This window comes from Microtus ochrogaster, chromosome 4, assembly GCF_000317375.1.
Source record: "Microtus ochrogaster isolate Prairie Vole_2 chromosome 4, MicOch1.0, whole genome shotgun sequence".
Classification (NCBI taxonomy): Eukaryota; Metazoa; Chordata; class Mammalia; order Rodentia; family Cricetidae; genus Microtus; species Microtus ochrogaster.
In genome coordinates this window covers 2,833,946-2,856,457 of record NC_022011.1, presented here as the reverse complement: position 1 = coordinate 2,856,457, position 22,512 = coordinate 2,833,946, and the positions used below count along the sequence as shown (strand labels likewise).

The window sequence follows — 22,512 nt, the reverse complement described above, 5'->3', positions numbered from 1 at the left end:
AGAGAGAGAGAGAGAGAGAGAGAGAGAGAGAGAGAGAGAGAGAGAGAGAGACACGGGGGAGAAAAACTAAGAAAGGGCTGTATCAAAATTAGGAAGTACTATCTTGCACAAGCCATCTCATTTCGTGTCCATCTAATCATCTTGTTTTTCAGCATCATGGGGCATGCATTGATCTTACAAGAAGCTTTACTTATACAGGCAAATTTGAGTATGCCTTAAATTAGGCAGTTCACTATATTAAGCCCAGACTTTCCGATCCACCCGAAGTTTCCAGTAAGTCCGATTTGACCTTTGTATAAAGACCACCTTCACGAGGTGACTTGTTTTTGCTGCCCTCATGGGTGGTCGCATGAGGCAGATTTCCACATTGAACTGCATAAAACTTCCTCTTTTGCCAACCGAACATTACCCTGGGATGTGGCTTGGAGGAGCCGTTTCTCAATGCCGTCAACAACTGCTTTCTTGGAGCAGTTTCCTGCTGCTGCAGCGTGGAGGTTGCTCTTGGGCTATGCTTGAGTCATGTATGGCTTGGTTGAGGAAGCAAGTGTGGCTGGCCGACCAAATTATAGTGGCTAAGACGTAATTAAGTTCAGTATCCTCCCTAAAGACTTTAAAAAGTATCATCATGACACCAAACCTAAAGAAGAGGAATTTCCAAGAGGAAATTAGCGAGAAACAGTCTTTAGGAAAATGTTGCAAAATTAGAAAATAATAATAATAATCAGTAAAAACACACTAGAATTATTCAAGAATATAATCTATTCTGATACAAGTTTATTATCTATGGTCCTGAGTACATTTTAGTCCGTAATTTAAAAAATCAGCTAAGTGGGGTGAAGGGGTGTCCAGAAATTAATGATGCTATTGGAATTGGAATGGAGGGTTGAAGTATGTTAGAAATTTTGAAAATAAAGAGAAAAATGAAAGCAGTCCTAGAGAAATGATTGCGTGGCCATTGGCTCTCCGGTGGTAAGGATGGCACTGGGCGGTTACAGTAACAACCGAGACTATCAAGCTGCAGACGTAGAAACTACTAAAGTGTCTGAGGACAAGTGATTGCGCAGTGGGGGTGGAGGGAGGAAATGAGAGAGTCCTTTGCCAGCCCCAACCGATCAGAACCATCACAGCCAAACCGTGCGCATGCCTGCCAGCCTTCTGGTATGGTTAATCTGAGCTTTATGTTCAGGGACAAGGAGGCTTGGAGAACATGCATGAGTGCGTGCATGCTAACGGAAGGATGCTTTGCTTGTACTTTGTCCCAGATGGTTGTTGTTCAAGGTCGTGCTCTTATCTCTTCAGGGCTCCGTGACAGATTTTTTGAAAGTGACTTCATTTTCAGGTCAAGGGTAATTAATGTTTTCGGTAATGTGCAATAGCGTCATCACTCCGTGCACGGTGACTTTGAATTAGCCTGTGTCTCACCGGCTACAATCTCATGATGCACATATTAGTACTTATGTTTGCTGTCTAGCTTTCGGATATTACAGACATGGGTGGGACAGCTCCCAAAGTAGACTGTGTCCAGGTCAGAAGCTGTATTACAATGAACATCACTTCCCAATGAGGAGAAGACCCTGGGGAGAGAAGGATGGCCACTTTCTATGCAGGGTAGGACCCCGTGGGTGGTTCTAGTCCCATACCCTAAAAGACTGTATATAGGTCCAGCAAGATGACTCACTGGGTAAAAGGTACTTGCCACCAAGCTTCTCAACCTGAATTTGATCCTCATTTATGAAAGAGATAAAGAAATAAAATTTTTAAAAATTTCAAAATCTGAATTACAACCCTTGACAAATCTACCCTGATGCAGCCATTCTCTGCAATATATGACCCAGGATAGCTCAAGTTACATGTCACACAACATAAACTACATATGCTCCTGCAACCTGTAGGCCGCAGGGTAGACACTCCTGGGTTTAACATGTGGGCCTGCAGTGTGGCCTAGAGACGTGGGAAGGTCGCACACCTGGCCTAGCTTAGAGCCCCCTTCCCGATGCTGCTGTCTGCTGCACCCCACCAACCTCTCAGAGGACATACCAGCCCTCTCTTGGAGAACCCAAAAACGTCTATTGTACTTCACTGAGCCTCTGTGGACAGGGAGGCAATAGCTCTGTGGACAGGGAGGCAATAGCTCTCTGGTTCCAAGTGAATTTGCTCTAGACCAGAGGTTCTTAACCTCTGGGTCTCAAGCCCTTTAACAAGTGCTGATCTCCAAAAATATTTACATTACTATTATAAAAGCAGCAAAATTACAGTTATGAAGTAGCAATGAGATAATTGTATGGTTGGGGGTCACCACAACACGAAGAACTGTATTAAAGGGTCACAGTTAGCATAGTAAGGTTGAGAACCGCTGGCCTAGATGAAGCAGATGCCCTGGGTCTTCTCATACAAGCAACTCGAATGTTCATTTGACCTGTAGTAAAGGGCCTAACAATGGCTGTGGTAAAGGGCCTAATAATGGCTGTGGTAAAGAGCCGTCCCAGTATTATCAGAGGCCAATGTGATGCTGCTTTACACTGTGCTTGTATGTGTGCACTTGTGTGTGCGTGTGTGCATGTGTATGCACAAACATGTATGTCAATGCATGCTTGAGTCTATGCATGCGTGCAAGCATGTGTGTGAACATGTAATATGTGTATGCACATGTGTGAGTATGTATGGCGTGTGTGCATGTGTGTGCGTGTGTATGTATGTGTGCATGCACGCGTGCATATGTACGTGTATTGATGCACTAAACCAGAATGTTAAACCTTTCTGCTTCTCTAAACCACATCAGATGAAGAATTGCCTTGGTCCACATGTTAAACCCAGGAATATCCAGTCTGTGGCTATAAGTTGTGAGAGCATACTCTTTTTTTTTCTTGATAGAAACTAATACTGCTTCTTGTGGACGTACCACTGTATTCCAGAGATCTTCTACTAGGTCCTTCATTGCATCCTTGCCACTGTCCTATTATCTGGGTTGTACCAACCCAACACAACTTATAGACAAGGAAACTCATGTTCAGAGAAGTTGAAATCGTCCCAACGGTGCATATAGTATAGCAATTAGAGAGACCAAGATTAAACTCTTGTCAGTCTGACACCACTCATCAAAAACAATCAAGTCAATAAATACTCAGGCCACACCCAGCCTCTGAACGCATCCGAAGAATCAGCACTGACTCCCAGAGTGTTGTCTTCTAGGAACACTCCATCAGTGAATACAGGCGCAAAGCATGGCGGTCTTGCTGTGGACGGCCTCTGCCCTTTCAGAGTAGTGGATCGATCCCAGAACAAACAGCGCGTTGCTGCGGCAGAAAACCAGCAGCCCTTGATCTGGCCTCTGTCGGCAACCGCAATTGTTCGGGAAGTGTACTCTGCTAGAAAAGACCCCAGCCTCGTGCTCGTTTGACAGGGTGGCCTTCTGCAGAATTAATTGGTTTGTTTTATTTTGTTTTGTCTTTTAATTCCCAAACTGCCCACAGTTGAATTCATTCAGGTCTGGGGAGAAGTCTCACCTGTGCCCAGATAAGACTTTTCCCATCCTAAATGAACACCGAGTTTGGCCTTTCTGCCATTTGGGAGGGGCAGTAAGGTTATCATGCCTTCGAAAGGGACTGAAGAAATGGCTCTTTTCTCTTTTGTTCTCTGGCTTTGTTGGTTTCAATATTTCAAAAGACTAATCACAAAGAGATCATTAAATGTCCATGAAACTGTGGAAACTGGTAGGTGCTAATGAACCCTGTCAGGTGAAACAGTAAGAAATTGGGAAACATCAGGACAGGGTCTCCCAAGAAGTAGCACGCTAGAATGTTCGCACAAAACTCAGCTCCCCTGCATCTACCATTCTGCTTACATTACTGTGACTGAGACAGTGAATCTGTGGGTGTAAAGGGGTCGCATCCAAAACACATCACTGGCGTGCTCATTTCTCCGAAGATCATGATCCATGCCCCATCAGTGGGCACTTAAAGCTCGATTTTTATATACACAATTCATTTCAGCGATGGATAAACACCTTTTCAAGAATTTGAGGTGCCAAAGTTGGAGGGGGAAAAAAAAACTTTCATAAATTTCTGGATCAAGTCATATAATTAACTCTGTCCACTGTGAAAAAAAAAACCACACCTGTGCACGTGCAGTTTGCAGGGATAGTTTGATTTCCCGGGGCTCTTATTAATGTGTTTGCTTTCACACCAAACTGCTCCTTATAACAAACAGAAAACCCCACTAAATTTAATCCAAGCTCTGAGCAATGGAAAGGCATATAGATGATGTCGTGATTATAAATATTTTTTGTACTTGCTGGTTTATTTCTAAGGAAATTGTGCTGATGACATCATAATGATGACTGACTTTTATTAGTGTTTTGCTCTAAAACTCTAGACCAGGCGTTATAAAGAAAAACAAATTGTCTGGTGTTATCCCTTAATACTTTGCATGAAGTCTTCTGGAGACATTAGTTTCGGGGAGTGCTTCTGGGATCGCTCTACTATGCCAGTTCTCTTTAATATTTTCATAAGACACAACAAGGAAGCAAAGCGAAATTTCATGAATTTTAGAATGCAAACTGATGGCTGTTGGCTTTTGTCTGAACTCCTCTCGTTTCTCTAGACAGCAGTTTTCACTGACACTCCTTCAGCTTTACACTGTTTCCTCGGCACTCTCCCTTGTCACACCGGTTTGTACACTTTAAACACACTGCTTCCAGAAGAAGCCAGTTGGGATTGCTGACACTTTATTTTTACTAACTCCTTGCTTCTGTGCTTTTTCTTTTGTTAGATCGCTTTATGGATTCTTTGAGAATTTCAGACATTGTGTTTTAATTGTATTTACTCTATAATTTCTTCCCCTAACTCCTCCCAGATCTAACACTGTCTTCCTACCCGCCCCCAGTTTCCTATCTTCTTCTTTTCTTTAGTAACTCATCAACCCCGATTTATGCTGCCCATGTGCCCCTGGATGTGGGGCATCCATAGAGCAAGTCAGCCTCCCGGGAGCCACACCCTGAGAGAAAGCCGAGTGTCCCTCCCTCGGAAGCCATCCATAGTTCCTCAGCGGGTGGGGACTCGGGAACCTCTTGGTATCCCATCTGGGAATGTCAGCCGGCTTGGCCTTACACAGCAACCCCAGGTGCTCTCTGAGGTCACAAGCACAGACCTCCTGCTGTATGGAGAAGACACCCTTTAGTTCCAGTCCTATGGGACTCCTCTTCCGATCTCACTACCCTCTCTCCCCTGGATAGTTCCTCAGCCTTAGGGGAGGATCTGAGATGCCCCATTTATGGCTGAAACTTATTCTCTGATATTGACCAGCTGCGAGTTATCTCTTAACCGTGGTTTGAGAGCTGCACCATGGGTAGAGAGATAATGTAGAAGGCGGTTTGATAGTAGGCCTGCTTAGCAGAAGAGTAGCATTGTGTTCACCACCAACCACCCTGAGGCCATGAGCTGCTCCCTGTGGGTTCTTGGCCACATTTCCAGCACCAGACATGTGTTTCCTCCTGTAGGGCAGGAGCCCTTATGTTCAACTGGAAAGCAATTGGTTAACCCTCATGACACCCATGCCTCTACTACTGGCCTATTTTGTCATGCCGAACACTATTGTAGTTGCCAGGGTTTACAGCTGAGTACAACTGCTATTGATATTATTTTAACTGATAAATTCTTTTGAATGATTTTATTTGACATGGTTATATTTTAAAAGAGAAGCAATGACGGGATAAAATACATGCATACATAAAATAGAATTATAGATTTTACCGCCTTTTATTCATTCAGCTATTACTACCCGAATGCCCAAAACTGCAGCACTCAGTTGCTAAGTCTTGGATACAGTCACAGAGCAATAAAATGTGACTTCCCTTCAAGACTCTTTCTTTCTGTAAAGGGAGACGGTAGAAACAACTAACACACCATGATGAGAGTTGAGTGGTGTCCTAGGATTGTTTGAAAAGTACTAGAAAGGAAAGAGAAAGACATGCAGAACCCTTGAGTCTAGACTTATCAGGGAAGTGGGAGCTGACCCTTAAGATACACAAAACCCGTCCCACACTTCTGAGAGGAGCAGAGCTGATTGGCTAATGCTGACAGCAAGGGATCCAAGTGCTAGAAGCCTCAACTTTGGTTTCTCTGTCTTTTGCTGTACGGTGGGTGCCTTGTGAGAGGAGCTTACAAAGGCTAGGCAATAGGAAAAGAACCAAAAGCTTAGGAGTGGGTTATTGTTCCAAAGTTAAACAACCTGCAAGCCATGAGGCAAGGGTTAAGGCAACAAAGTGCTGCTAGAACTCGCATTCCTCCCACTGTGTCCACACACGCTCGCAGCCCTGAGATTCACCGCGACCCAAGAGCAAGAGTGGAGAACACACACACTTTTACGCCTTCTCGTTTTCCAAAGAAGGGAGAGAGCTCACAGACAGACACGATTGTTGTCTTACTCCAGTTCTACGAGGTGCCGCTCTAAGAGGGGCTGTATCTTTTTTCTGTCAAGTTTCAGTCTGAATACACAATCCAGGCAGACCTTTCCTGAGCCCTTAGACTAAACTGATCCCCAATCCTAGTGCGCCTTCCCATAACAGCCTATATTTTCCTGTAGAATCCTTCCTAAAAGTGAACTGTGCATTTATTTATAACCATCTTTCCTTAAAATCTGATTTCCCAGCTAGAACATACTAGCTCAGGCCATGGCATAAGAGAATAACTTGAAATTGTACTAAGCACCAGAATGTGTCAAAGCCATCCCTTGGTCTTTCAGTGAACCACCTCACAGTGATTCACAAGGTAGGAAATGCCCAATGCCCTTGTTTGTGGTATGTTGAAAACACAGGGGTTCTATGAACTCCCCCAAATCAAAGGCTTGTAAGTGGGAAGCTGACAGTAAACTTTGGTGTCTGAACCCCGAGTTCATGCCCTTCAGTGTGGCAATCTGCATGACTAGGAATTTGGTGTCCAGGCTATAGAAGCAACTGGCTTACCTTATCACACGGATAACTGAGGGAAGGGCTGGACTCCCGGGGCAAGCTCTGAGACTGAAGAGAATAAATGTGAATGAGCGCTGGGTATTGAAAGGAGGAGATGGTGCCTGCTAGGGAAATGAACACCGTATTTGCACTGCGATTTGGTAGCATAAACTCTTCTTCCTCCTCATGGGGTGCTCGGAATTAGAGTGTACAGCGTCCATTTTCTTCAGTTTTGTCCAGATTGCCTCATGTGTGAAATAACGACCATACTAGAAATAATTGCTTGTCTTTCACTAATTCTTCGGTCCGTTAACTGAGAGCAGTGTCATGTGATCAAAACGTCAGCAATTCCTGCAAACCGGTCCTGGGGTCCCACATCACATTGTCCCCAGCAATGTTGAGAAACTCTAGGGAACAGTACGTAGTTCCACTGAGAACTGGCAGAAGTCTATGAAGACAGTGGACAGCAAACTTCTATTTCAAGTAAAGACTCTGCTCCTCCCTTTGGTTCTTTTAAAACCTAGGAAATCTAGGGGGTTGGCAAGATAGCTCAGGGAGTCAAAGAGCTGTCTACAGAAGCCTGACAACCTGAGTTCAATCCCTGGAAGTCATGTAAAGATGAGAAAGGACAGAACCAGTTCTACAAAGTGGTCCTCTGATCTTCACCTGCTCCCAGATACCACCTTTTCTCTCTCCTCACCACACACATGCACGCACACACACACACACACACATACACAAACATACATATACAGACACACACATACCTGCATACAGAGACATACACACACACATATATATATATACACACGTACATATGCACACCACACACACTAATAGTGATAAGAAGAAATAATAAAACATCTAAGCACTCCCTTTAGACTTTCTTAATGAAAGGCTTTGGAGCCTATCCTGGAACTCACTCTGTAGACCAGGTTGGCCTCGAACTCACCTGTCTCTGCTTTCCGAGTGCTGGGAATAAAGGCATGCACCACCACTGCCCAACCATGATTTTATATTCTTTAATCTAGACTTTATCCAAATTAATATACATATCATTTCTACACATATTGAAGATGCAGTTATTTGCAAATATTCATTATTTCTTTCATCCAGAATTAGTATAAATACATAAATACTAATCCAGGGTTGATGGTGTGTACAGCTGAAGCAGGAGGGGTTTAGCCTGGGCTACACAGAGAGACTATGTCACAAAAAAGGCCATTCAAAAAAGAATTAACATAAGTACATAAGACATAAAATATCAACCACCTTTGCTCAATTTAGATATAGGAGGCACACCATATATATACATGTAGTATATATATATATATATATATATATATACATATATATATATATATTACAGTAAACCAGTCCTTCTGTTGTCGCTAGAATCCTGCATTTTGATTGCTTTATAAAATGGTGCTTTATGATAATATCAAAGAGCAAGCAATTTTATTTTGCTACTTTGGTAAATTGCAAGTTTAATTGACACATAAATCATATTTGTTCAAACTCTAACTCAGAAAATAATTTTTAAAGTGCCATAATTTTTATGTGGCCTTGAAGTTCCAGCAATCTGTTATATAACTTTTCAAGAGAGGTCACTTGAAGGGAACCTCATAGTTCCTTAAATTTATTAGTGTTCCTTGGTGGTCTAAACTGCCGGGGTTGTTTTCTTCAAGGCTCCCTTTTAAAGCAATAATCTCATTTAATTACTCAATTCTTGTTCTCATGGAAGTCAGTCGGAGCTCTTGTTTAGAGTCACAGGAGGAAATGCACAATGGCAAAGAGCACGGAGGCAGGACTGGGAGAGCCAGGTGCACCAGCCTTAGATCCACATCCCGATGGGAGATAACACTTCTGGCTGCACAACCGCTTATCAGCCGCACTTCATAAAAAGCAGGCTTTGTAAACCCGAAGTCAGATTCATTAAGAGCAATCTTATACCCTTTGCTAGAGTGGAGCATTTATCTTTTATATTGTGATTTTTCTTTTTGCCCTTATTGAAAAAGCCTTAAATCTCATCTTTTCTGGCAGAAAAAAAATATTTTCCAACTGCACAGATATAAATCACATGAAACTATGAAAGAAATATACTTTATAGTCCTGTGTCTAATGTTGAAACCCCATAGCCAGACTTCCTGCCTCAGAGATCCTAGCGGTGAACGCGTCTTCACTACTCTCTTTATTTCATTCATTCTCATTATAAAAATCTAATATTCCAAATCATTCAAAAAATTGACTTTCATTTCATCCTTATGAAAGTACATTCCTGATGCTTATGAATTCATTAAAAGTTTGTCTTTATTATAGACTAAGTTATTCAAAAACAAACAAACAAACAAATAAACAAAAACCAGCTTCAAGTATTAAGACAATGGAACGACGCTTCACCCGTGAAATAAAATGAACTTGAACCTAGGCTTGTTCACTCACACAGCCTGGGAAATCCGAGGCTGCAGAGTCATGGGTATGGGGACAATGTGAACCACATAGCCAGTTACAAGCCCCTCTGGGTTAATAGTGAAGCTCTGCCTTAAATAAATTAATACATAAACAAGTATATACATACACAAATGGCAAATATATAGAATCTCTCTCTCTCACACACACACACACACACATATATATATATATATATATGTATATGGAAATATACAAGAAAGTCTGAAGAAGTTAGCATGTTTTTCTAAATTTTCTCCTTTATCTCAAAGGAATTGTTTACAAACAAGATTTGCCCAGTATTGTGAACCGACAGGGTCTTACTCTGACTGCCCTGAATTCACTGTGTTCATCAAAGATTCCTCCACCTGCGTCTGCCTTCGGAGTACTAGGACTAAAGGCCATCAGCCCACACACCAGGCTCTACCTAACAGGTTTTTTATTAACGGCTAATATTTTTGAGAATGGTCCTAAGGAGAATCCCTGAGGGAATGAAAGAAGGCAAAACTGATCCTACCCAGTTATAACCAAGCAATGTTCATTTCATTCTGTTACATAAGCTAATATTCTGACACGCGAATTCGTTCCGTGGATGACAGCTCTGCCTTGTAGGATCTCGCAGTCTTCTTCGGTTTATCATTGAATATCCAACTTTGAATCTAAATTTAGTAAGTGTGGAGCTTAAATAAGCGTGTGCTATGCTAGTCAACATGGTTCACAAGTCATTTTCAGAGCTATGTGCCACATCAGAAGTGTGTCTTCTTCCAGCACAAGTCTGGGAGCACCTTTTATAGAGGACTCATCTGTAATGTGTCGGAGACACTATCGGGATTCACTGTCACTCTCCCCAGGGAACACAGCAACGTTGGAGTGGCTCCAAATCTTCTCTTTGTTTACTAAATAAATTGCTTTATGTTTAACTTCAGAACTCATACTATTTTTAAGTGATATTATTTTTTAAAAACTCAACTAAATCCCTACAATGGTCCAGTGTATATGCCTACAACTCATTAATAAACTACCGTTAACACACCCACCTACATCTCCTGAGAAGAGAGACAAGGATTTATCATAAGTAAATGGGGGCCCACTGTTGAATAGAAACTGGAATCTGTCTTTCCATGCCTGCAGTTTTGTGAAGTCCAGGCGTCCTTTGGATGGCTCCAAGCAAGGGAAGACTGCTCCCCGTAACACACAGCTTCTCGTAAAAATAAATGGAAGCTTCACGTTCTTTACTTGAAAATCACAGTCTCCCACTGAAAGTTTTATCTGGAGAATGACTGAATGTGCCATGGAGCCTCAGTTTCTTTCTGCCCTTGCCATTGCTGTGCTCAATTCAAGCATTGCTTTTGGAGGTCAGTGGCTTGACATTCTTTATCTTCCCAAGTCTCTGAGCAATCTTGGATGGCTCTTCTCAAAGAGATGCTACATGAACCTCTAGGCCCCATCAAATGACCAAGCAAATTCTACCATGAAATGATCTGTGAGTGTCCTACTCCATGGAGGAGAGTCGGTGGAACTAGTTTGTGTAAACGGTTCAGGTAAAAAATCAGGAAGACACACTTCTTCCCCTCGTGCTTAATGGGTTGTTTATTTAATCATTTTACATCTTTGGTTACTTCTTCACAAAACAATGAAGGAATAGGATTTGAAAATAGAGGGATAATGGCAAGAGCACAATAACAATGCAGGGGAAATGAGCCTAGGTCTGTGGGTCGTTCTGCAGTGCTGTCCACCGGTGTTGAGGAGCTGAGTGCCTACATCTCTCCATACCACAGCAGCCATGGCAACAAACTGCCAATCATCACTTGGCTTTGGTAAGATTGTTTACAGCACAGCACAGAAATGACGCAAGGCAGGACTTGTTTTTCTCTGCTAGTTTCTTTATCAAATAGTACTACATTGTTAAAGATAAAAAAGAGTGACATTGGGGGGAGGGTGTCACCAAAGCTTAGTTTTATTGTACATTACTTGGGAGGAGGTGCTGAAGAAATGTTAAGACAAGTTCAGTTAATCCTGCCTTGTGCCTCCTTCTGTTGCATCATGGTTCATATCCCTTTGGCATGATAAAATCAATAAGCAAAGTAAATATTTTTCATGTTGAATTCTGTCCATGTAGACAATTTTTTTTCTGTGTAAATGCCTTATTTGTTTCTTCTGTCTCAACAAAGTTGACATTCTAGCTTCCTTCTCTTTTGACTTTTGAAGGTCTGTATTTAAAAAATTAATTACTGTTTTCCCAGAGAGAAAAGCATTTTTAAAAGATAACTAGATGCATACATGACTGTATAAGTTAAAAATAGCTGACTTCAGTTAAACTACCACCTATTAGCTGAAATAACTAAGACACAGTGTCCACCATTTTCCGCTGTAGGACTGATAAACCTAAGCCAGACTATTTCCAAACCTCGGCTCCGGAGCAGTGGGTACGGGAAGGAAAGCTAGCCCCAGCCCCTGTCTCCTTCGTTTTGGGAAATAGTTGGTCACAGACTATGACAAAGGTTTTCATTTTTTTTTGTGCTCCAAGCAGAGATGAGTCCTAATCTTCCATTTCTCATCATACATTCTGGACAAATTCATTAATCCCTTATCCAAAAAGAACAAGGGTACCAGTGAAATCGCGCCAAGCCCTAAAATTGCTGTAGAGTTTAAGCTAGCCCTCACAATGCCATCTCTGGGACATGGTAAAGGGCACAGCACAGGCTACTGTTGGGACATGTCTATCCAGGGAGGTGAGAGCACACCTTCAAGAAGTTTCCAGCCTCAGGGAGAATTGTTTTAATTCCTATTTTACATAACTGACATTCAGTGTTTTTAACAATGTAATTAACCAATATTTTACCCTTTTACGGTTATCTTAAAAATAGCACGAACGTTTATGTGTGTGTGTGTGTGCACGCGCACGCGCGCGCGCACGCACGTGCGCGGTGCTCTTTGTACACAGAGCCTTCTGTGCAGACTAAGCATACATTCAGCTACCAGTTTATGCCCTCATTCAGAAATACCTAAGATCCAACATGTACTTAGCCTGTAGGTCATAACAGAATAATTTAGTGAACTCTAACGCTTTTCTTTGACAAAACAATTCTCACTTCCCCTTACTTCTCAATCCCATGAAGTTCCTTTACTTTGCCTTATAAGTTTTCTTTATTTTTATTTAGCCTAAAATCACAGAGTAAGATCTTTACTTTCCCTAAATGGCATCGAAATTTCTAAAATCTTTCTTCAGAAAAATGTGTAGCACTGTTTCTGAGAGGAGCTAACGCTTTTGTAAGCTTATTGTTTTGTTCCTTTACCTTTACAAATTTGTGTATCACAAAGCTCAACCATATTGAAGCCTTTTAGTTTTTGGAAATGCTTTAGCAAACTGAATTTCGGAATGTCTCAAAATTATTACCAAGTAACATATATTGAGCCAAACAGCCCTAGTGTTCAAGCCATTTCCTGGCATAACTTAAATTCCTATGGCACATGTATTAGCAATACTATGCACATGACCACGACTTAGACATGGGAATGGGAACAGTGCCTTCATTTTCCAAACACCTATACTGCGTCAAATGCAATCTGGGAAAGACCTGAAAGTATAAACATGGTTTAATTCTACTTGACAAGCATAGATTCAACAGAAAATAAATCCCAAACATAGGTACATAAAGTATTGTGATATACATTTTCAGTATCTGAATGGTGCACTTGTCCCCATAGGTTTCAAATGTAGGAGCCATGAAGATGAACCCTGTAGAAGGCAGGGTTCTGAGGATGGCCCATGCCCTCTGTGAAAGCATTTTCCTCCCTGGACCCTACTGTTGCGGAGGGATTTGGTTTTGGTTGATTGTTTAAACTGTATGTGTATGATTGGAGGGGGACGTGTGAGTGTGGGCGGGGGTGCATGTATAGGACACAGGACAGCTTCATATGTGAGTCCTTGCCTTCTACCTTTTTCATGACAGGGTCTCTTGCTGTGTGTTGGCCTGCAAACATTTGGGGATGCTCAGTCTCTGCTTATTCTGAAAAATTAGCGCCGGGATTACATGGACCACAGCTAGCTTTATGTGGGCTCCAGGGATTCAAACTCAGGTCTTCGCACTTGCTCAGCAAGCACTTCACCGACTGAACAAGCTCAAAAGCTCACGAGTTGTTAATGGAGATTTTGTTACATAGACAGAATGGATTAAATCGTTGGCCATTGGTGAGTGAATTTAGTCATTAGCTCCCACTCAGGGTGGGAAGAAGAGAGCTGAAGGCTTCAGTTCTCCAGACGTGTGGTTGTCTTCTCTGGCCACTGCCGGCACACCTGACCGGCCTAGGGGCTCCCAGTTGTCAGACCGTTAGCACGAGCTCAGGTATAGTGGAAAGACTGCTTTATAAATAAAATGACACTCCTGACACTCGGGAAGTTCCAAGAGGTTTTGGGGCTCTGAGCCAGGAACTAAGACAAAGACAAATTGTGTTTTTTATTATGTGTGGATTCCTTCCGGTAAATTCGTTCAAGATCCCTCTGCGATTGGCTCTTCTTCAGGGATGAAATTACACTGTCAGAACTGCTGAAAGGCAGTGCTTTTGACCTTTCCCAGAAGGTGTAAAACAAAATAAAAATAAAAACAAAAGTACCCTACAGCGTATTTCAAAACTGAGAACAAAGAAAAAGAATATAGAACACAGTCTTAGGTGCCGAAAATGCTAAGATTTCCCACCAGGCAGGACCTCCCATACTTGGTAGTATCTCCCGTGTCATGACGACCCACACAGCACAGGAGTTTTGCTCCTGATTAACGCAGGCACACAAGTTTCATTTGCCCACTGTTTGTAAAACTGTCTTCTCTTTCTCCCTCACTTCTGATGGCTGCTCTCACTCGTTCTGAAGGTCATCAGGACTATTTCTACCATGGCAGCTACATTTCTAGGTGGGCCATGATAGAGTTTCCTTTCGTACCTTTCAGTGAGTGTGCAAATAAATTTCACCACTTAGAGGCCATGGCCAAAAAGACTTAAGTTTTAAATGCTTAGGGTCAGGCAGATTAAACTGTTTTTGTGGTTTGACCCTGACCAAAATATGTCCTCATTCTTATGATTTGTTACCTAACTGTCAAAGGAAAATTCGGTTACGGAAGGATCAAGAGTGCAAACCCACACAGAGATGGGAGGCCGAATATCTGGGCAGGCTTTCGGTACTCATGATTTTCTGAAGGTGGAAAGCGAGGCTGGGAGGACTGGATAGGTGTGTGAAGATTCAACCTGCCATTGCTGTCTTTGAAGATGGAGGAAAGGGGTCATAGATTAAGGAATGTAAGAGGCTGCTAAAATTGGAAAGGAGGGGACCAAATCCCCGGAGACTTTAGTAAAGAAGGCAGTTCTGCCGACATTTGCATTAACCCTTGAGACCCCTGTTGAATCTTCACATCCAGACCAAGATGACAGATGTGTCTTGTTTCCAGTTGTGAGCTTTGAGAAGATATAATCTGCTATTGTGTTTGGGATGACTATTCTAGAAATAAACAAATGAATAAATATAGTAAAAAGTCACTTGTTTTCTCATTTCTGGATAGCAGAAAGTTCCGGACAAGAAGCCATGTTGGTTACCAAGTCCTCTTTTCCCTCTCATTCCGTGTAGCGTGAAGCGTGGACGAGTGACAGCTGATAAAGGAAGTGAGAAAGTCAGCGTGACACGGTTTGGAGATACTTAAAAATACCACTCTTCTGTTCCGCCGTTAATTCTCAAAGATTCCCTTGGGATTAAGGGAACAATAATTTTACCCAAGGCTTTTGCTCCCTTCTATGCCCTGGCGTCACGTAAGAAAATGGCCTTACCGTCTGTAGGAACTTGCCTAATTCTTCAATCATTTAGCTGCTCAGAAGTCACACTCTTTCTTTTTGTTACTAAGTCTTGGAGTTGCTAGGTCTGTGAGTACCTGAAAAAATAAACCTTTGGTGAAAAGATCGCCCAACTGTTTATGGACTCTCTGCAGCTCCTGCTGTTTGGAAATGCCCGTTTCTAATGACATAGCACGGTTTCACCACTGAGAAACATCAGCGTCTCAGAGAGCGAGGTAGAAATGCGACACTTGCCTCCGTGTCTGCTCTTTGAGGACCAGGAGGCCTTATCCTGACTGCCAAGCAAAATCTGACACCGACTCAATAAACATCTCCTCAGCTAGTGTTAGTTCCTAATTATCAAGGCAGTAATAATTTCTTGATTATAGGTGAACTTATGTTTCCTCGCCATTAGAGCCATAAGCCGTTATGGATGGTGAAGTCACACTCATGAAGGCTAAGCCTTATGTGCTTAGGAACCTCTTTCTTGCTTCAGTTTTGCTTTGTTTAGCAACAAGAGACTTGGATAACTCAAGCCAGTCTCAGACACATTATCTAACAGACACTGGCCTTGAACTCCTGATCCTCCTGCATCTATCTCCCAAGTGCTGGGATTATAGGCACGTGCAACCACCCGTCTGTAGGAGCCTTTTTAAAAACTAAACTAAAATGTCCGTGCAGTCAGTACAATAACCTGCCCCAAAGGTACCTCGCCCTAATCCCTAGACACTGTGAATACCTCAGACGACAACGAGGGCTCCAGAAGAAAGACCCTGAAGTCCAGTTAGTTATATATCAAAGGACACTGAAGAAAAACTATGAAAAAAATGGGGAGTGACACACCCAGCTTCCGGTTCCACGTTGCATGGTGCTAAAACACTCAAGCCTGCAGTCCCCAAAGGGGATGGAAGCAAATGTAACAGAAATAAAGACTCAGAATAAGCCAAGTTTACCCCATATTGAAAGTAGAGGGAGGTAGTTAGATGATTCAGCAGGTAAGAAAGCTTGCTGCTCTTGGGCAGGATCTGGGTTTGGTTCCAGCATCCACAGCTTGCTTCCCTCCGTAACTCCAGTTCCAGAGGATCCAGTGCCTTCTGACATACACACACACACATCCATGCAGACAAAACACTCGCACATATAAGATAAAGATAAGTAAGTCTAAACATGTTTCTAAAAAGTATAAAGAGAATGCTTTTTGTAGAAGACATCACAATGAAAGACAATTACCTCAAAATTTCCCTTAAAGAGAAAAATATATTTTCTGTTATAATCATTTTAGGGAGACCTCTCTTTTCCAAATGGACATTTTATATTATTCAAAGAAGAACACTCTTCTAAAATTTGTTAGAACTTTGATCTGCCCCAAAGGGTAAAGTTTATCCCAACATTAGAAGAGAAGAGCTGGTCTGTTAAAATCTTAGTATTCAGCTGAGGGTTTGAAGCTCTTACACCATGGCCATGTGAGACGGCTCCCCAGAGCTGAATGACCAGGAGAAGGACCTGGAGAAGCTTTTCTGATGTACCTGGAAACATGGATCAAGCTCAAGATTCCAAACAGATTAAGAACATTGTTTTCAACTCATTCAACAATCCTGTTTTGAATATCTACTTGTGGTTGGTGTGGGGCTGTCCAGACTTGCTGCACTACTGAGAGCTGAGGAAGGAAAAGAGCCTAGCATGCTAGCCCAAGGCACCAGGCTCTAGCCAGAGTAATGAGTTTGTCCAACCTGAAGCCTAGCATGCTATCACAATCTTATTTAAAATAGCATGAGGGTTTTCTTGTAAATGTTTTTCCTTCCTTCCTTCCTTCCTTCTTTCCTTCTTTCCTTCTTTTTTTAAGCTTGACTGGAAAACTCTCACACATAAGCTTTGCTGAAGATAATCCTGTTTTGCAATATCAGAAGTATCTTGCTCTGTTAGCTTCTGGTTTGGGTCTCATGATACAGTGTGCACAGTCACTTGAAGCACAACTTGCATACAAAGTTTCTATAACTAATCACCAAGCCCAAAGTTCAATGTGAGGATTTGAGGGGGAAGAAAAGTCACTGCCATGCACACAGGTGATGATCATCATTTTGGACATTGGCTAATAGATTTTCAAAGCATGGTGTTAGAAGCCAGACTCTTTCTAAATGGCCCAGTTCCCTTGGATTATGAGGCTTCCCTCCACCCTCCACTCAGTGAGTGTGCTTGTACCCTCAGTCAGTTCAGCTCATCTTAAACGATTCACTCTCCTCAGATGCTCCCAGGATCAGTTTTTACCTCCAAGCATTTCTGGAGGGAGCTCATGGTTTCCATTCCATAAGCTCTGAGCCTTAAAACCACCAATCACGAGGGGAAGGATGAGAGGAGTAAGGAGTAACATCCTTGAAGTCGACAGAGGCTGCTTGTTTCTTCCTGCTGAGTCTCTAAAAGTGGTGTAGTGGAGTTTCCGATAGCGGGGAGGCAATGAGGCTCCGGCACCGAGGGAGAACAGAAGGAGGCAGTGAACCCATACAGTTAGAGATTGGGTGGGTAGGGCGTATGATCACAGGAAGAACAGAGGTCTTAGGAACCCATCTTCTGCTGTCCCTCTGCTGGGACAGTGTCTGTTAGTGCCTAAGCTGGAGCCATGTCAGGGACCTGAGAAGTGAAATATCTGAAATATCATGACTCTGCCATGAAGTCAACTTTTGGTGCCAATCAACATGTCCCTTCATGTAGACCTCGAGAAGGGAGCCAGACCTCAAAAGCAGGTTTCCATTTGAGAGCTCTCTCATGATTTGCTCATAACGTATTTTAATTTAGACAACATCACTGTCAAAGCTAATCCAGGTGAATCACCTATCAATATTTCAGTCTCCTGGTTCAGTAGGAGTTAACAGACTTTCCTAATGCCTGAGCCTTGGCTGTTATTAGAGACAGCCATGATATTTATACAACACATGAAATTTTCTCACCAATATAGTTATGAAATTTTTTCTTGGAAATGACTTAAGTAGTCGTTTCTAAACCAATCAGAACTCAACTTCGTACCAGAGGTTATTTGAAAAGAGCAGATCCTATGTCCTAAATTAATCAAATGTCAATTGTGCAGCTTGAAAAATGTTCAAATTTTTGATTTTTTTAAAAAAATGTATTATCTGTTTCCTTACCATTTACAACTCATTTGGTTTCTGGATTTGGCACTTGGCTAAATGTCTGTGGTGCTCTGGATTCAGGGTGTAAGCCATGTGTTTCTAAAGTGAACAATGGCCACGCCTGCTTGTCGATTTGTGTGTGGCCCTTCCTTTCGCCTGCTAATGACCATTCCTTCATCCCTGAAAAGCAACAGCTCAGTCTGAAACATGCTGTTCTCCTCTCCGGGCTGTGTTTCTGACTCTTTGATTAACAGCGACAGAGGACTGCTTTCAACCAAAGCTTCATACAGTGACCACAGCTGCCTGGGAAGCAGGCAGGCGGCACTTAGCCTGTCCCATAGTTTTAGAGAGAAGTATTGGGGAGGACAATTAATCACAGACAAAATCCCACCTGTGGGCTTCCTCTTGCAATCTGTCAGAGTGGTTAAAGTGTGCAGACACCCTGCATCCCAGCTTCTGAGTCCTCTAAGAGCCAAGGGATATTTGTCTCCCGATGATGTGAGGGGTGGAACACCAGAACAGAGTCCGCACTAAAACCATCATCACAGAACAGAGGCGCATTCATAAATCATAGTCATTAGCATCTGACTCTAATGATTAAAGTTAAAGTCAGGCATATGGCGATGTGCGAAAAGTTACCACTTGAACGAATGAGTCAGTAGTTACCGGACATTTCCAGCCAGTGTTTTATTTATGCAACTCTCAAAGTCTCAATATTTCAACTTTGGATGCTGTATAGCCAAGCACATTTATTTCTGAGCCATGAAACAAATCAAACAAGGTTGATTAAAAATGAACTTTTATGCCTAAAATTTTATGCTCTCAGATTGATGGACCATACAAATTGCACCCAGATCTGTTCTGGGCTGGTGACCGAGGCTGTGGAATGGGACTGACTGTAGACCATTGTTGACCGTGACCCTGCAAAGAAGTTTTTATATTACCGATTTCCCCCCATTTAACACTTCAGAAGCTAGTTACTCACCATATTTGTCAAAGCAGATGCAATGCTAAAGGCGTAAATAGGGGATGAGCAATTGTAGAATTCACATCAGGCTTCAGAGAAGAACGTTCACTCACTTCCTAGAGTGTGGCATTTAGTCTCTGACCTACATCATTTCAGATGCTTTCCTTCCAGGACGGGCCCTCCTAGACTACCCATGGGATGCAGCAAATGCTAAGACCGTATTGAATTTCTACAAGCTGGATTAGCAGAAAATGAAGATAAAATGCCTTTCTATTTCCGAACATGATGACGTTTTAATTGCTCTAGTATTTGGCATGTCTAATGTATACATCCTTGACGTCCATGCAATAACAAAGGAGGGCTGTTTGAGATTTTTCCTTTATTTCCGTTCCTTTTTCATGTTTCTCCCACCCCCACTCTGGTCCTTCTCCTTGCTCTCCTCATCTCTTCACCCTTCTATTCTCTGTGTTAGGGTGCATGTAAAATACCTCCTCTCTGTATAGATGGCCAGGACTGCTGCTACCTCGCTGTGATGCGCAGACCACCATCGCTGCGACAGCTGAGGTCGATGCCTCCGGCTGAAGCAAAGGTTTATACATTACACAAGCAATTTAACTGCTTTCTAAACATATTGCCATGACAATGGGAGCTGGCAGCCAGCACTGGGTTTTAGGTTTTGGTGAGCTGGATTAGAAGTAACTGTTGATTGTGAAGTGTTTTTATTTGTCTCCTATGCACTGCAAGCAACCTCGTAACCCAGTGAAGAATTCTGCTCTGCCCAGCTTCCCAAGATTACCTGCACAAATCTCTCGACTAACATGGCCTAAGAGTACCTAGATAACTGCACAGACAATTGTCTTGTTCTTAACCTTTAAAGAGAGCCGCATAAAGAACTGTTTTATAATCGTTTTCTGTGCAGTAGGCAAAGGAGAAAAGGAAAAAGGTTGGGCTAAGATTACCCAAAAGAAAGAAAGAGACTTTTTTCGTGGGTCCCAGTTGAAACACAATAAAGAACATAATTAACTTCACAATTTCTTTGTGTTTTTCATTTGACTGCAGGGAGGAGATGAAAGGGGCCTGCTAAGCCTTGCATTCCATCCCAATTACAAGAAAAATGGGAAGCTGTATGTGTCTTATACCACCAACCAAGAACGGTGGGCTATCGGGCCTCATGACCACATCCTTAGGGTTGTGGAATATACAGTGTCCAGGTATCCCTAACTAATTTGATTGGAAGCCTGCAAACTCTGCCATATTGCTTTCTCTTCTTCATCTCTTTGCTAACTATTTAGAAATGATTACCATGAACTGGTGGTAATTAAAGCAGAATCTTCTCACGGCATAAAACGTGCACGTATATGTTTGTATGTGCATACGTGTGTGTGTGTGTGTGTGTGTGTGTGTGTGTGTGTGTGTATGTGCATGTGTGTGTATAAGGGAAATTAAGTAAAATAATATCTTTGGTACTTTTTCTTAATTATCTTCAATTCAGCAATGATTCCAAAATGTAGAAATTATTGTAATTCTTCAGTAATTCAATAATTCAGTAAAATTTCAGTAATTTTTCAGAGTAATTGATTAGCTCCGTTCCAAATGTATCTGTACACTGCTCCTTCTCCTGTGAATTCACATTATACCTGAAGACTCATGTCGCTTTCCCTTCCCTCACACAGGAAGAATCCCCATCAAGTTGATGTGAGGACAGCCAGGGTGTTTCTGGAAGTGGCTGAGCTCCACCGAAAGCATCTCGGAGGACAGCTGCTCTTTGGTCCTGATGGTTTTCTGTACGTCATCCTTGGGGACGGTATGATCACGCTGGATGACATGGAAGAGATGGATGGGTTAAGGTAACAGTCTGATTACCAACAAGTACTCTTTGGCATCAACATCATTCCAATGCAGGGACGTAGGCTCTGAGCCAGCAACTAGAAGCTATCACTGATGGTTGAACACGTGGTTATTTTATGTTGAAGCGTCGCTTTGCTTTGTCCTAAAATTATTGCTGCAGAGGCTACCCTGCATCTTCCTCTGGGCCCAGCAGCTGGGTAGTAGATGTGCCCCTACACTAATGTCTTGAGGATGTAAAACACATCGCCTGGCAAAGACGATAAAGGACAGATTTTTTTTAAAAAAAAGCAAGGCACATACTATACCACATCCTTGGCCACCTCCATCTGTGCCCAAACTGCCCCTGGTCTCACTCCTTGCCATATGGAATTTGGAACTCAAGCAATTCTGAGTTCAAAGAGGGGTGGTTTTTTTCTCCCTAGAGCCACGTCACCCCAGGTACACAACACAACCTGAACATGAAGTACTCACTGCCCTCAATTTCTCAGTGATTTCACAGGCTCCGTGCTGAGGCTGGATGTGGACACCGACGTGTGCAGTGTGCCTTACTCCATACCACGGAGCAACCCCCACTTCAACAGCACCAACCAGCCCCCAGAAGTGTTTGCCCATGGGCTCCATGATCCAGGCAGGTGAGGACATCCGCCTATTCTGTCCCTACTTAAAAAAGACAAAAGAAAAAAAGCTTGAGCAAGGAAGACACAAGCTCTTAGAAAAAAAACGGAGGGGAACCACCGTTAGAAGCCCTTTGGCTTTTTTCCTTTAAATACCTATAAGTTCTATTTTCCTGTTGCCTTAGTCTGTTTTGTGCCGCTTCAACAGGATGCCACATACTGGGTAATTCACAAACAGTAGATGGTTTGGGGCTCACAGTTCTGGTTCTGGGCAATCTGAGGCTCCAGTGCCAGCACCTGCTCAGTGTCTGCCGAGAGCCTTCTTGCTTCCTCCTTTCACAGTGGGAGGGGAGAGCAAAGGGCAGGGAGGGAGACAGAAAAGTTGCCAAACTCATCCTCTTATGGGGAACTCGCTCCTAGGCTCACCAGCCCCCTCTCACAACAATAGCATCAATCCATTGCTGAGAGTAGTGTTCTTGTGATGCTATCAGCCCCTAGTGGTCCTGTCTGCCCTACTGACTGTAGAGGGCACTGGGATGCCAGGATGTGAGCCTCGCAGACAACAGCACATGTGTTACACAGACGTGGTAGGTAACGAGTGTGCTCTAAGGGCTCTGTCGGGATTGTAGACAAGAATCACAGTTCAGAGTGCTGCCTGGTGCCTCACGCACAGCAGTTCTTACTGCCATGATCTCACTTAATACAAGATGGTGGGGTGTTAATTTGCAAGGAGTTGAGGTAAATGTTAATGTCTTT

The 22,512-nt window shown here is 42.7% G+C and overlaps 1 protein-coding gene across 1 annotated transcript in view; it reads left to right on the top strand.

Moving 5' to 3' along the window:
• The window catches only part of Hhip (hedgehog interacting protein), an 87,689-nt gene that overhangs the window by 40,375 nt on the left and 24,802 nt on the right, over positions 1-22,512 (top strand). The window contains exons 5-7 of the mRNA XM_005345395.3: positions 20,354-20,505; positions 20,968-21,141; positions 21,631-21,774. Of these exons, the coding sequence (XP_005345452.1) occupies positions 20,354-20,505; positions 20,968-21,141; positions 21,631-21,774 (470 nt within the window). The remainder of the gene's footprint in view (positions 1-20,353; positions 20,506-20,967; positions 21,142-21,630; positions 21,775-22,512) is intronic.